At 43.3% G+C, this 15,490-nt stretch overlaps 2 protein-coding genes across 2 annotated transcripts in view; one reads left to right on the top strand and one right to left on the bottom strand.

Annotated features, from left to right (window-relative positions):
• exosc2 (exosome component 2) overlaps window positions 1-15,490 on the bottom strand; it is a 113,044-nt gene that overhangs the window by 12,602 nt on the left and 84,952 nt on the right. The gene's annotated exons all lie outside the window — the stretch shown is intronic.
• On the top strand, window positions 553-14,421 carry smyd1a (SET and MYND domain containing 1a). The gene is made up of 10 exons (XM_062988986.1): window positions 553-761; window positions 4,813-4,989; window positions 5,928-6,141; window positions 7,536-7,666; window positions 7,844-7,882; window positions 10,286-10,481; window positions 10,590-10,682; window positions 12,873-13,036; window positions 13,131-13,299; window positions 13,957-14,421. The coding sequence occupies exons 1-10, from the start codon at window positions 625-627 to the stop codon at window positions 14,071-14,073; spliced, it is 1,437 nt and encodes a 478-aa protein (XP_062845056.1). The 5' UTR covers window positions 553-624; the 3' UTR covers window positions 14,074-14,421.

Genomic DNA, 15,490 nt, shown 5'->3' with positions numbered 1-15,490 from the left:
ACTACAAACTATATGGACAAAAGTATTAAGACACCCCTTCTAATTAACAATAACAGGTGTAATAAATCAGTTATATAAAGAAAATTATATGCTCCCAATTTGTAGCAATGTATAAATGAAGGTCCTTTCCACTCCCAGCATTATCGTGCCCCTGTTTTTTTTAATTGTTAAACAGTTTTAATATGTATATATTAAAACATGAATTTAGAAATAATTAAACAGTAGCACAGATAGTTAGGTCGCAGGTTGTTTCGAGAATTTCACAGCCCAGTCGTCCGACCAGCAGAGTTATCTTCCATGTGACTGGCAGACGCAAATGCTGGATAAAAATACCCACAGGGCTGGGTTCCACTTCTCCCAAACAAGGGGGAAACATCCACTCCCACACTCGCTCAAACTCAGCAGTGCATTCATCTTCTCACATTAGGATTATTTATCATCTCAGGCCAAACTGTAGCCCCCTCCCGCCCTTCATGGGATTCATAGTACAGTTCAGTGTCAGACGGGAGGGAATCTATTTTCGGCTTTGGTGAGCGGTGTATACCTGTGTAAGTGCTGCACAAAGTCACCCAGCACTGGATCCCTTAGCAGTAACTACAGCAGCAGCCTTTCACTTTTAACAAGATGACCCTTCAGAAAATGGAAGCCGTGGAGGTGTTCGCGGCTGGCGAGAAAGGCCGCGGCCTCCGAACCACCAAGGTTATGAAGACCGGTGAGGTGGTGTTCGCGGAGGCCAGCTTTGCTGCTGTGGTCTTTGACAGGTAGGTTCAATGTTTGTATTAGATGCACGAAATAGCTGCATTATTTAATTACAGTTTGAGCAATTAAGAATTAAGGGTCTTGCTTAAGGGCCCAACAGTGACAACATTGCAGAAGTGAGGCTTAAACCAGCAACCTTTTAATGACTAGTCCAGTAGCTTAAACACTGAGTTACAACTGCTGCATTATATATTATATAATTAGATTCCAAGTACGCGACTTACCAAGAACCTTAGGTTGGGAGGCACCAAGAGAAATTCTTGGTAAGTCATGTACTTACCTTTTCATATGTTTAGAAGAAGCCAAATGATGCTTCCTTCACTGATTACAGCTCTTATTTTCAGCAGGAATCTACTATATCTAAGTTAATTAGCAATCTAATTGAAATCATTAGGGTTAATAAGTGGTCTGCATGATTAATAGCCTCTGTTTTGGAACCTTTGTTTAGCAGACTAGCTAGAGTGAAATAACAGATAGGAGTAATATATATTTTGATATAGTGTATTTAATGTACAAATGACACTTAGATTTATTAGCACTTAACATTAAAACTAAATACACATGCAAAAAGAAACTGGTCAGATGGATGGTTGGTCGGTTGAATAGATGGATGGATAAATGGATGGTCTGTCGGTTGGTTGATTGGATGGATGGATAAATGGATGATTGGTTGGATGGTCGGTCAGTTGGTTGATTGGATGGATGGATGGATGAATGGTTGGTTAGTTGGATGGATAAATGAGTTGGATGGATGGATAAATGAATGATTGGTTAGTTGGATGCATGGATAAATGAATGATTGGTTGGATGATTGGTTGGTTGGTTGATTGGATGGATGGATTGATGGATAAATGAATGGTTGGTTGGATGGATTGGTTGGTTGGTTGGTTGATTGGATGGATGGATAAATGAATGATTGGTTGATTGGATGGATGGAAAAATGAATGGTTGATTGGATGGATGGAAAAATGAATGATTGGTTGGTTGAATGGATGGATGATTGGTTGGATGAATGGTCGGTCGGTCGGTAGATTGGATGGATGGATGGATAAATGAATGGTTGGTTGGTTGGATGGATGGATGATTGGTTGGATGAATGTTCGGTCGGTCGGTAGATTGGATGGATGGATAAATGGATGATTGGTTGGTTGGATGGTCGGTTGGTTGATTGGATGGATGGTCTGTTGGTTGATTGGATAGATAGATGAATTAAAATTAACTTTGATGGATAAAAATGAATGATTGATTGGATGGATGAATGGTTGGTTGGATGGATAAATGGTTGGTTGGATGAAAGGACGGATGATTGGTTGGTTGGATAGAAGGCTGAATGTTTGGTTTTAAAATCCTTCTGGTGCATGTATCCACTTTACATTCACACACACACACACACACACACAGTGAATTTTGATGTATTAGTGAGTAAAATGTAATGTTTTAATATACATCAAATATAAAATATATATAAAATATATATTTAAATATATATTTAAATATATGTTTCAAAAGAGATCACAGCAGGTTGTGTATTTGTTTAACACTAATATTTTTCATACACTATATGACCAACAATATGTGGACACCTGACCACGAGCTTGTTGGGCATCCCATTAAAAAAAACGAATAGTATTAACACAGTGACCTTATTGTCATCTTTTTAGCTACAACAGCAGCCACTTTTCTAAGAAGGCTTCTCACAAGACCTTGAAGTATGTCTGTGGACTTTTTTGGCCATTCAATCTAAAAACCATTTGTATGGTTGGGCACTGATGTTGGTCAAGAAAGCCTCAATTGATGTTGCAGTTCATTTCAAAGCAGTTCAGTAGGGCTGTGGTCAGGGCTCTGTTCAGGACAAGCTTTTCTTTAGGTCTTTATAACCATGTGTTTCATTTGAAAATGTATTAAAATCCCATTTTGTTTGATGATTATTTGATTTAAGAAAGCCTATCAGTTATATCCTATCCAGTTATATCTATGTTTTGTACATGACTTCTAACCAGCAATAGGGTGAAGGAGGATTTGCTCTCATGTGACTGGATCAGCATTACATTTCCATAAAAAGTAACAAGAGTGTACAGTAGTCCGCTCCTGCACATGACAAGCTACAGTCTCATATACAGTCACATACAATCTGTATGAATAAAAACCATGGTTTCATTTGTGCCTGAATAAAAATGGTGATTTTTAAAAAAGGGAAATAAGGTGAGATATAGAGAGTCAACGTTCTTGCATAAATTACTCTGTGCTCTAATTCAAAATATGGACTTTTCGAGAAAGATTATAGGACCGTCAAATAAGTTATAGAGATATTCAAGTTCAAATAAGCTGCAAAAGTTAATTCTGTTCAATTTAATTCAAGGCAATCATGAATAAAACCACCGCTATAAAAAGATCTTTCTTCAGGTTCTGCACACACAAACTGAAAATCAGAACTGTACAAGTTAAACAGATATCACTGCTTGCTCTTTAAGTTATTAAAGCAGCAGTAGGTAACTTTAGGGAATTCGTAGATGTGGCTGGTATGGTGTTGCTAGAAACATGAGTCATATTATTAAACACATTAATATACTGTGGATTTGATTTTTGATTTTTTTTAATAAATGCCATTTTAACCATTGATGTACTTTTAATCACATATAATGAAATTAAAACTATTCTAGAGCTGTTTATAAAAATAATAGATAAATGGATGGATGGATAGTTAGGTGGGTGGGTTGAGTGGATGGATGGTTGGTTGATTGGATAGATTAATAGATTAATATATGGTTGATTGGATGGATGGATGGTTGGTTGCTTGGATGGAAAGATGGATGGATAAATGGGTGGATAGATGGATAGTTGGGTGGGTGGGTTGACTGGATGGATGAATGGATGGTTGGATAGATTGATGGTTGGTTGCTTGGATAGATGAATAGTTTGATGGATGGTTGATTGGATGAATGGATGAATGGATAGATTGATGGTTGGTTGGTTGGATGATTGGTTGGATGATTGGTTGGTTGCTTGGATAATAGATGGATGGATGAATGGGTGGATAGATGGATAGTTGGGTGGGTGGGTTGACTGGATGGATGGATGGTTGGTTGGATAAATGAATAGTTTGATGGATGGTTGATTGGTTGGTTGATTGGATGAATGGATGGATGGATAGATTGATGGTTGGTTGGTTGGATGATTGGTTGGTTGCTTGGATAATAGATGGATGGATGAATAGGTGGATAGATAGATAGTTGGGTGGGTGGGTTGACCGGATGGATGATTGGTTGGTTGATTGGATAGATTAATAGATTGCTATATGGTTGATTGGATGGATGGTTGGCTGGATGGATGGATAGATAGATGGTTGCTTGAATAGATGAATAGATTGATGGATGGTTGATTGGTTGGTCGATTGGATGGATAGACTGATGGATGAATGGGTGGATAGATGGATAGCTGGGTGGGTGGGTTGACTGGATGGATGGATGGTAGTTTGGTTGGATGGATGTATGGATGGATGGTTGGTTGGACAGATTGATGGTTGGTTGCTTGGATGGATAGATGTATGTATGGATGGTTGGTTGGTTGCTTGGATGGATAGATGTATGTATGTATGGATGTATGTATGGATAGATGGATGTATGCATGGATGGTTGGTTGGATGGATGGTTATTTGGTTGCTCGGATGGATAGACAGATGGTTATTTGGTTGCTTGCATGGAGAGATGGATGGTTAGTTGGTTGCTTGGATGGTCAGTTGGACAGATAGACGGACAAACAGACAGACAAAAGTCAGACAGATAGATACTCAGTATTCAGCAACTTTACTCCTTTTGACAGTATTAACGGGAATATAGCAATTCTGCAAATGGAAGGACGCTATATGGCCAAAAGTATTTGGACACCTAACCATGAGCTTGTTGGACATCCTATTTCAAAAACAAATGATTTTAAAATAGTGTGACCTCTGTGTGATCTTTTTTATTTGTTCATATTGTGTAGTTGTTAATTAACACTCAACCTAACATAACTCCCAGCATCATGCCCTTTTACCCATAAACCTTGTGTTTCCAGTCTGACCATGCAGGTATGTCACAGCTGCTTCCGCAGACAAGTCAACCCACACCGCTGTGCCCAGTGCAAATTTGCCCACTACTGTGATCGTACGTGCCAGCGTGCAGCCTGGGAGGAGCACAAGCACGAGTGTGCCGCCATCAGGCAGCAGGGCAAGGCTCCCAATGAGAATGTGCGGTGAGTAGAGATTATATATTACAGTTCACGAGAATCCAACATGACCTCATGGTTTTAATAATGTGTGTTTTTAATGATCACTTTTATTTATCCTTTTTTTCCATTGTCTCCTGATTCACCAAGACATCAATTACTGATTTTGCATAAATAACATGACGTTGGGACATAAATAACGGTTTTGTTTTTACACCGATGAGGCATAACATTATGACCAATAAGGTTCCTAATAAGGGTATTGGTCCCCTTTTTGCTGCCAAAACAGCCCTGACCCGTCGAGGCATGGACTCCACTAGACCTCTGAAGGTGTGCTGTGGTATCTGGCATCAAGATGTCAGCAGCAGATCCTTTAACTCCTGTAAGTTGTGAGGTGGGGTCACCATGGATCAGACTTCTATTGTCCAGCACATCCCACAGATGCTCCATTGGATTGAGATCTGGGGAATACGGAGGCCAAGTCAACACCTCAAACCCGTTGTTGTGCTCCTTAAACTATTCCTGAACCATTTGCTTTGCTTTTTACAAGTCCACATGGCAATGCCTCCAAACAAAGGCCACAAGAGGTCACTGTTTCTAAATAAATATAATGGTGGAGAGAGCTGGCCAACATGGTAAGCGTAAACCGATCAGCCATTACATTAAAACGCTCATCTATTGCTGCTGTTTGAGTTGGTCATCCTCTAGACCTTCATCAGTGCTCACAGGACGCTGCTCACGGGGCACTGTTGGCTGGATAATTTTGGTTGGTGGACTATTCTCAGTCCAGGAGTGACAGTGAGGTGTTTAAAAACTCCATTAGCGCTGCTGTGTCTGATCCACTGATCCACTCATACCAGACCAGCACAACACACACTAACACACCACCACCATGTCAGTGGTATATACTGTATATATATATATTGTATTTAACTGTAATGTTTTCCTACATTGTTTCATTCTAGTCTTGCAGCACGGGCTTTATGGCGCGTGCAGAAGCACAAAGGAAAGGTCTGTGACACACAGCTGACTACCCTAGACCTCCTAGAGGACCACATCACTCACATGACCCCAGAAGACCTTAAAAAGCTCAAGGTGGACGTTGACAACTTTCAGGTTTACTGGCCACGCAACAGCAAGCAGTATGGAGCTGACTACATCTCTCATATCTTTGGTTTGGTAGGTAAACTTGTACTGTACACTTGTATTAAGAATTAGTAAAATGTTTTGTCATTTATCCAAACAATTGAGGATTAAGGGCCTGGCTTAAGGGTCCAGAATTGGTAGCTTGGCAGTGGTGGGGTTAAACCGCCAACTTTCCCATAAACGAGAACAGTACCTCAAGTGGAAAGCCACCACTGCATACTCTGTACCTACTTCGTGTATACACTACATTACCAAAGGCTTGTGAACACCTGATACACATCCCATCCAAAGCCACCACACCACAGCTTCCACTTTTCTGGGAAGGCTTTCCATGAGGCATTGCGTCATGCTTCCTCTCCACCAATGTGATCCCCACTCTGATGGTCTGATTGAGGAGAACGAAGCTAACCCATGCCCCCTCCGACATGTGGGCAGCAGCAGTATGCATTTTGTCACCTACACTTTGACGAGTGCAGTGCGGATCAGCGCTGTGCATGGAGAGACACACCCTGATCAGCGCACTCTTTTCCCGTCTTTGTGCAGGCACCGTCAATCAGCCAGCAGAGGTCGTAGTTGCATTAGTTATGGGAAAGTTCCTATCCGGCTTAATATCCCACCCCTATCTGAACAACAGGCCAATCGTTGTTCCTGTGGTTGCTCAGCCTAGCTGGCAGGCAGAGCCGAAATTCTATCCGATGTATTCGAGATCCCAGCTTGAATACAGTGTTCAGCGTGTGTTTTACCGCTGCGCCACCTGAGCGGCAACCCTTCCTTCTTAATTTTTATGTTTTATATACCAATGCAACCAAAACGTGACATTGTACATAGTGATTTTAGGCTATTGTGAGGCTCATGAAAGTTTGCTAGCGCACCAGAGTTGGGGTTTCGAATACATCGTATGGAATCTCAGCTCTGCCTTTCCGAATGGGCTGGGCGGCAGCATGAACAACGATCGGCTGTTGTTCAGGGTGAGAGGGTAAGAAAGTCGGATCATAGGTCGTCATAACTGGTGCGACTGCGGCCCCTGCTGGCTGACTGATGGCGCCTGCACAGGGCTGAGGGATAATGCTGATGCCCTCCGTACACAGTGCCCGTCAAGTGTATGAACTCGACTCGTGCAGGTGAAAAATGCAGTCTGTACTGAGCACGTGTCGGAGGGGGCGTATGTCAGTTGAGAGGCGTCCTCAGTCAGCGGTGAAGGGTCGAATCAGTATAGAGGACGCATTTAGGGTAATTGGACACGACTAGATTAGGAGGGGAAAAATGGGGGAAGAGCATAAAAAGAAACTTTGGTTCTTATAGTCTATCAATAAATTACAAATAAAAATGCAGCATAAAACCATAAATCCAGTTTAACTCCAACATAACACTGGCTTCGTGTGTCAGGATCCTTTACTAGATGCCTCATCTCTGCATTTCCTCTTTAGATCAACTGCAACGCCTTGACTATGAGTGACCAACGTGGGCTCCAGGCAGTCGGAGTTGGCATCTTTCCCAACCTCTGTCTGGTCAATCATGACTGCTATCCAAACTGTACAGTCATCCTAAACCACGGCAAGTAAGTAGACTTGATGAGTATTTTGTTCTGAGATTGTTTAATTAGTCTAATTAGCTCATCTGCTAATAAGGACAGGAAGATGTTGGTATTTTTGATTAGTTAAAAATGTCATTTTAGTATCTGAGAGTATTTAGGTATTATTAAATGTTGTCTGTGATGTGATGCCTTTTTTTCCAGTCAGACAGCTCTGGATACAGCTTTACACTCTCAGAGGAGGTAGTATAACTAGTTAATGCACTGAAACTCATTTGTCTGGCTAATGTGTGTAATATAAAATTAAGTTTTAGCACACCAGCACCAGGTTTCTGAACTCCTTGGGTGCCATCATAATAATGCATAATTGGCAGTGCCTGCAGTAGATACTAATTGGCCACCGTATCTGCAGGGGCGGGGGACGGACTATGAGTGGGTGGGTGGTTCTTCACACGCCGTGCAAGGACCCCGATTGGCGGAAGAGTGCAGAAAGCACGGGCGAGAAGAGGCGTGTACAGCGACGTGCTCTCCTCGGATGCAATCTGGTATCTCTCAGCAGCGGAATACAAAATTTAGTGCGCTAAATCGGAGGAAAATAGGGAGAAAATGCAATGCGCATCCAGTTTCTGCCCGTCAATCATCCTCTCACTAATGCTGGTCCCTGCTCCTGATTGGGGAGGACGAGGCTGCTCCACGCCCTCTTCGACACGTGCACAGCAATCGAACATCTTATCACCTACACTTGACGAGTGCAGTGCAGTACAGCGCTGTGTACGGAGAGCCACACCCTCTACCGCACTCCTTTCCCATCTCCGTGCAGGCGCCACCAACCAGCCAGCAGTCTGTGAGAGAGTCCCCATCCGGCTTAATCCCGCCCCTTATATGAACAACAGGCCAATCGTCGTTCATGTGGCCGCTCAGCCTCAGCCGGCAAGGCAGAGCCGAGATTCGATACGATGTATTCGAGATCCAGCTCTGGTGAACAGCGTATGTATGCATTCTGGTCAAACAATGTGTGTTTTAATATAAGTGCGCCTTAAAAGCATGTTGGTGAATCTTGCATTAACCATTTTTGACATTTGCATTGTGTAATATGCATGTGGTTTATTGCGATGGACTGCTTAAGAAATACGCTCCATGGTAAAAATGGTACATGAAATCTAACATATAGGTCAGCAGGTCAGTTTGTCAGATTTCTGACCTGCTGAAGTTGCCCCAAGTTGATCCAAGAATGCTGACTGATGTGCATCATCATATTAAGCAATGTTAGAATCTGAAGTCTGAGTCTGTCTATGATTTTATGTCTGTTTGTTAATTGAGAGTTAGCGGGGTATACCTACCATGTTATTTACATTCTCCACACAATCCTGAACTCTACAACTGGGCAAACGCCTGCAAATAGCTACTACTACCACGGCAACTAGTTGGTCCACCTTGTAGATGTAAAGTCAAGAGACGATCGCTCATCTATTGCTGCTGTTTGACTTGGTCATCTTCTAGACCTTCACCAGTGGTCACAGGATGCTGCCCAAGGGCGCTGTTGGCTGGATATTTTTGGTTGGTGGACTATTCTCAGTCCAGCAGTGACACTGAGGTGTTTGAAAACTCTAGCAGCGCTGCTGTGTCTGATCCACTCATACCAGCACAACACACACTAACACACCACCACCATGTCAGTGTCACTGCAGTGCTGAGAATGATCCATCACCTGAATAAATATACCTGCTCTGTAGTGGTCCTGGGAGAGTCCTGACCATTGAAGAACAGCATGAAAGGGGGGTAACAAAGCATGCATAGGAACAGATGGACTACAGTCAGTAATTGTAGAACTACAAAGTGCTTCTATATGGTAAGTGGAGCTGATAAAATAGACAGTGAGTGTAGAAACAAGGAGGTGGGTTTAATGTTATGGCTGATCGGTATTTATATTACTGCTGTATTTTACTGTAATGTTCTCTTACATTGTTTCATACCAGTCTGGCATGGCACCACGACAACTACGCAAAAATCAGACATCATTCAATTAAAAAATTAAAATTTTTTACAATTATTTTATTTATGCATTTTCTGCCGAATTTTGTGTATCCAATTACCAAATTGCTCTACTGATGCTGTTCTCCACCTCGACTGAGGAGAGCCGTGACTAATACATTTCTCTTCTGACGTGTGCAGTAGCCGACTGCATCTTTACACCTGCATAAGGCGAGTTCATATGTGGATCAGCTTTGTGTACTGAGAGACACACCCTGATCAACACATTATCCCTCGTCTCTGTGCAGGCACAATCAACTTTGAGGATAAAATGTTCACTTGCTGTTTAATATATCCCACCCACTAACAGGTGCCGCGATGAAGAGATAATCAGTCTTATTTACTTCACCGGTCAGTAGTCATAATGTTATGACTGGTCGGTGTACTCCGCAATGGCTTCCTATTCTTTCTAATGTGTTATATTTCCACTGATGTTTTTCTTACATTTACATTTTCCAAAGCGACTTACAGTCTAAGCAACTGAGGGTTAAGGGCCTTGCTCAAGGGCCCAACAGTGGCAACCCAGCAGTGGTGGGGTTTGAACCAGCGACCTTCTGCTTACTAGTCCAGTACCTTAACCGCTAGGCTACAACTGCCCTTTTTTCTTGATAACAGGATTGAGCTACGTGCCCTGGAAAACATCCCAGAAGGTACCGAGCTGACCGTTAGCTACGTGGACTTTTTAAGCCTGTCCAAGGACCGTCAACAGCAGCTCAAGAAACAGTATTACTTCGACTGCAAGTGTGAGCACTGTACCAAAGGCATCAAGGATGACCTCATGATAGCAGTCAAAGAGACTGATGGCAAAAAGGTGGGCTCACAATATACTTTTTTTGTTTAATAGTGACACTTGGGGTATTTGTAAGAACTCGTGTCGGGTGTTAATAATGTCGGATGTGTCGTTTCTGCCCAATTTTAGCCCTCAGCTGAGCTGGTAAAAGAGGTCACTGACTTTAGTGTGAAAGCCCTGGCTAAGATAGAGGAAGGCCGCACTGAAGGAAACTTCACCAAGGTAAGCCCTGAATTAAGTCTAAATTATTAATTACTAAACTGTCTGAGGAGGGTATATTCCGCCCCACGCTCCCTCCGGCGCGTACGTAGTCCACTGACCCCTTGTTATTCGCCCACACGTTATCAACCGAGCTCCTCCACTGTACAGGAGTACAGGCGCCTCGGGCTACTAACCAAGGTCCTTACACAGCGTCGAAGACCCCACCTACATTAGTCCGGTAAATTTTCTCCCCTTTTGCTCCCTTTTTTAGCGCGTCCAATTGCCCGATTGCGTCATGCTTCCTCTCCACCAATGCCGACCATGGCTTGTCATCTTGTCACCTACACCTACACTTGATGAGTACATATGCGGATCAGCACTGTGTACGGAGAGACACACCCTGATCAACGCACTCTTTCCGCGTCTCTGTGCGGGCGCCATCAATCAGCCAGCAGAGGTCGTAATTGCATTAGTTATGAGAGAGTCCCTATCCGGCTTAATGTCCCACCCTTATATGAACAACAGGCCAATCGTTGTTCAAGTAGCTGCTCAGCCTTAGCCGGCAGGCAGAGCTGAGATTCGATATGATGTATTTGAGATCCCAGCTCTGGTTCCAGCGTGTGTTTTTACTGCTGCGCCACCTGAGCGGCACACGCAGTAGACTATTAAATGGCCAACTTTTGTCTGCTGCAGGCACTGTCAATTATGCCTGCTAGAGGAAAAAACAGTACAACTGATGTACATGAACACTACAATACATTTATACACTCGACACTTCATAAGACAAGCATACCAATTCATCTGCTATACTAGTAATAGTAATAATTAAGGGAGGTTTAGTGTTCCTGTATCGTTCTTTTTATATATTTAGTTGCATTGAACTTTTTTTTGTAACAATAAGCGTTTTAGACTCTCAGAAAAGCTGATTCTCAGCAGCCCAAACTATAACACAAGTTTAAAAGTGAAACAGGAGCAAAATCCATCTAAACAAAGATACATGTGGAGCTTTCAGAGTGGATTTGATGGTTATTCCACACAAATGCAGATTCGTCTCATATGTGCATTTTGATGACATTTTACCGTTGAACAAAGCGTCTGTTCATTGTTAATTTGAAATAAAAAAAAATAAATTCATAAAACAAGCTGAACACTTTGAGTTCAAGGGAAACATTGAGTGTAGGGGTGCAAATTTCTCCACGAAGTGCGTCTAGTTTAGGGGACGTCGAGTTACAAGATACCACTGTATTCATGTTTATTTGCTAGTATTTCCACACAAACTAGTCTCTGTAAGCAAGAGTCCCAAATCTCTCTTGTAATGTCGGTAAAACAAGCTAGCACACCAGGGCTGGGATTTCGAATACATCGTCTCGAATCTCAGCTCTGCCATCCGGCTGGGCGATTGGCTGTTGTTCATAGGGTAGGATAAGCTGAATACTGACTCTTTAGAACTGAGAGAAATACAGCCGCTCAGGTGGCGCAGCGGTAAAAAAGACACGCGCTGCAACCAGAGCTGGATTTCGAAGGAGCGTCGTTTCGAATCCAGCTCTGCCTTCACGGTCGAGGCTGGGCGGCTATGGACAACGATTGGCCTGTTGTCCGGGTGGGGGGCGGGACTTGAGACCGTAGGGGATGCTCTCTCAGGAACGAGGCGGTCGCGCCCTCTGCTGGCTGGTTGGTGGCGCCTGTATAGAGACGGGAGGGGGTGTGGCGGAGTGTGTGATCCTCCGTGCACAGTACTCTGCCACGCTACACTCGTCAAGTGTGGGTGATAAGACGGTCGATTGGCTGTGCACGTTTCGGAGGAGGCGTGGAACGGCCTCGTCAGCCCCAATCAGGAGCAGGAATCCGCACTAATGAGAGGATGATAGATGGGATGAAATTGGACGTGCTAAATTTATTAAAAAAAATAAAAAATAAAAAAAAAGAACTGAGAGAAATACGACCTCCGCTGGCTGATTGATGGTGTCTGCACAGAATCGAGGAATAATGCCGATCAGGGTGTGGCTCTCCATACACAAAGCTGATCCGCATATGAACTCGTCTCATGCAGGTGAAAAGATGCAGTCGGGTACTGCACACGTGTCGGAGAGGGCGTATGACGCTCTCCTCAATCGGGGTGGGGGTCAGCACCAGAACTTTAGTAAGTTTTTGAATGTTATTGTGATGATTTTTATCAACCTGTGATTTTTTTTATCATTTCTTCTGAGTTAGGTGGTTAAAATCTGCCGTGAGTGTTTGGAGAAGCAGGAGCCGGTGCTGGCTGATACTCACCTGTATCTGCTGAACGTGCTCAGGATTGCAAGTGAGGTGCTTTCATACCTGCAGTTTTTCAAGGAGGCTGCCGATTATGCACGCAGAATGGTGGAAGGCTATGCGTAAGCGTGCATGTGTTACTAGACTCTAGACTAGACTCGGCTTAGGTCCCATTTTTTTAAAGTAATTTATATGCTTCTTTCTTCTCTCTGTTAGCAAACTCTATCATCCAAACAATGCTCAGCTAGGTATGGCTACTATGAGGGCAGGCGTAACCCACTGGCATGCGGGGCTGATTGAAGTGGGTCATGGGCTGATCTGTAAAGCGTATGCAATCCTCCTGATTACACATGGACCCCACCATCCAATCACTAAAGACCTGGAGGTAAGACATGGTTGTAAAGAACGGTTGTTTGAGTTACAGTAGTAATAGGCCAGTATTGTTAACTATACCCTTACGATATCACCCATCATCCTCAAGATATGACGATGTTATAGCATCAGTGGGTGAATAATGCAAATGGATTCGAGTATGATGTTTGTATGCCGCTCAGGTGGCGCGGCGGTAAAACACGCTAGCACACCAGAGCTGGGATTTCGAATACATCGCATCAAATCTCAGCTCTGCCATCTGGCTGGGCGGCTATATGAACAACGTTTGGCTGTTGTCCATCCAGGGAGGGAGCCGGATAGGGACTCCTCATAACTGATGCAATTACGATTGATGCCGTCTGCACAGAGTAGAGGAATAATGCTGATCAGGGTGTGGCTCTCCGTGCACAAGGCTGATCTGCATATGAACTCGCCTCGTGCAGGTGAAAAGATGCAGTCGGGTACTGCGCACGTGTCGGAGGGGGCGTGTGTCAGTTCGGTCTCCTCAGTCAGGGACAGGGGTCAGCACCAGTAGAGAGGAAGCATAATGCAATTGGGTAATTGGACGCGCTAAAAATCGGGAGAAAATGTATATATATATAAGATGTTTGTGTGTTGAAACATTTGGCCATTTTGCATAGCATTTGATTAAAATGTGTCTCTTTTTCAGGCTATGCGCACACAGACCGAGTCCGAGCTGCGCCTGTTCAAGGAGAACGAGTACGCCTACCACAGCATGCGCGAGGCAGCTCTCAGCAAAAAGCCCTGGCCCGTGAGAGGAAAATAAAGCTGAGGAACAAATCAGAAGCACACTCCAGACCAATTACATCTATAAACCATTATAATGCATTACACTCTTTTTAAACATCTGCTGAACAAATACAGCGGTACCTTAAAACTCGACGTCAATTGGTTCTGGGAGTGGCATCGAGTTTTAAAGGCGTTGAGTTTCACGGTATTTTTTCCCATAAGGATGTTAGGGAAACCTGTTAATGCGTTCCATGGTCCCCGTGGAACTGCTTATATTTTAGGCTAATGTAAAATAATGGGGTTGTTTTTGACACTGAAATACCACAAATATAAAAAACACTGTAATACGACAGTTAAACACAATAAAAATACAATAAAACCTGCACTTTATCTTTACTTCTTTATTGTTTCCTTATGCTTCTTAATCATGGAGATGCTTGATCTTGGAATACCGTTTTCAGTTAGGGCGCATTCACGTGAGAAGCGGCAAAACCACTTTTGCCCTGGCTGTGCCGTTATTTCCTGTGGACAAAGCACAAAGCTTTACGTGACATTGTACTAAAACAACAAACAAGGAATTTTATTAGTGGAGAGAACTTATGAGCAGTAATAATTAAGAGAGGTCTAGTGTTCCTATGTCGTTCTGTAAGTACATTAAGCTTTTTGTTTTAATAATGAGTGTTTTAGACTCTCTAGGAAAAGCTAATTCGTACAATTTCTCAGAACCTCGAGCTATAAAACGAGTTTAAAAGTGAAACAGGAAGCCGCTCAGGTGGCGCAGCGGTAAAGTACGCTAGCGAACCAGAGTTGGGGTTTCGAATACATCGTATCGAATCTCAGCTCTGCCTTCCGACTGGGCTGGGCGGCAGTATGAACGACGATTGGCTGTTGTTCAGGGTTAAGGGTAAAAAGTCGGATCGTTGGTCCTCATAACTGGTGCAACTGCGGCCCTTGCACAGGGCTGAGGAATAATGCTGATGGGGGTGTGGCCCTCCATACACAGTGCCCGTCGGTGTATGAACTCGATTCGTGCAGGTGAAAAATGCGGTCTGTACTGACTGAACGTGTTGGAGGGGGCGCATGTCAGTTGAGAGGCGTCTTCAGTCAGCGGTGAAGGGTCGAATCAGTATAGAGGACGCATTCAGGGTGATTGGACACGACTAGATTGGGGGGGGGGGGGGGGGGAAATAAAAAAAAAAGTGAAACAGGAGAGAAAATCCAGCTAAACACAGATACATGTGGATGCTTTCAAAGTGGATTTGACGGTTATTCCACACAAATGCAGATTCGTCTCATATTTGTACTTTGATGACGTCTTACTAAGCAAAGCAGTGGTCATTTCTGGATTTTTTATTTAGTTTGGCTGGCCAACTTAATTGGCCAAAATATGCCTTAATTGGGTAAATTAATTGTATGTTGTAAATAAAAACCTGCAACATATAAAACAGACATAT

The sequence above is a fragment of the Trichomycterus rosablanca genome, chromosome 26 (assembly GCF_030014385.1).
Source record: "Trichomycterus rosablanca isolate fTriRos1 chromosome 26, fTriRos1.hap1, whole genome shotgun sequence".
NCBI classification, from domain to species: Eukaryota; Metazoa; Chordata; class Actinopteri; order Siluriformes; family Trichomycteridae; genus Trichomycterus; species Trichomycterus rosablanca.
Note: the sequence above shows the minus strand (reverse complement) of the source record. Positions and strands in the feature narration are given on the sequence as shown.

What these genes read in the sequence shown, in the direction of transcription:
- smyd1a (XM_062988986.1), top strand. Translation starts at nt 625, where the DNA reads ATGACCCTTCAGAAAATGGAAGCCGTGGAGGTGTTCGCGGCTGGCGAG. An exon ending in GCTCCCAATGAGAATGTGCG is followed by an intron (nt 4,990 to 5,927) that starts GTGAGTAGAGAT and finishes GTTTCATTCTAG; the next exon opens with TCTTGCAGCACGGGCTTTAT. An exon ending in AGAATGGTGGAAGGCTATGC is followed by an intron (nt 13,037 to 13,130) that starts GTAAGCGTGCAT and finishes TCTCTCTGTTAG; the next exon opens with CAAACTCTATCATCCAAACA.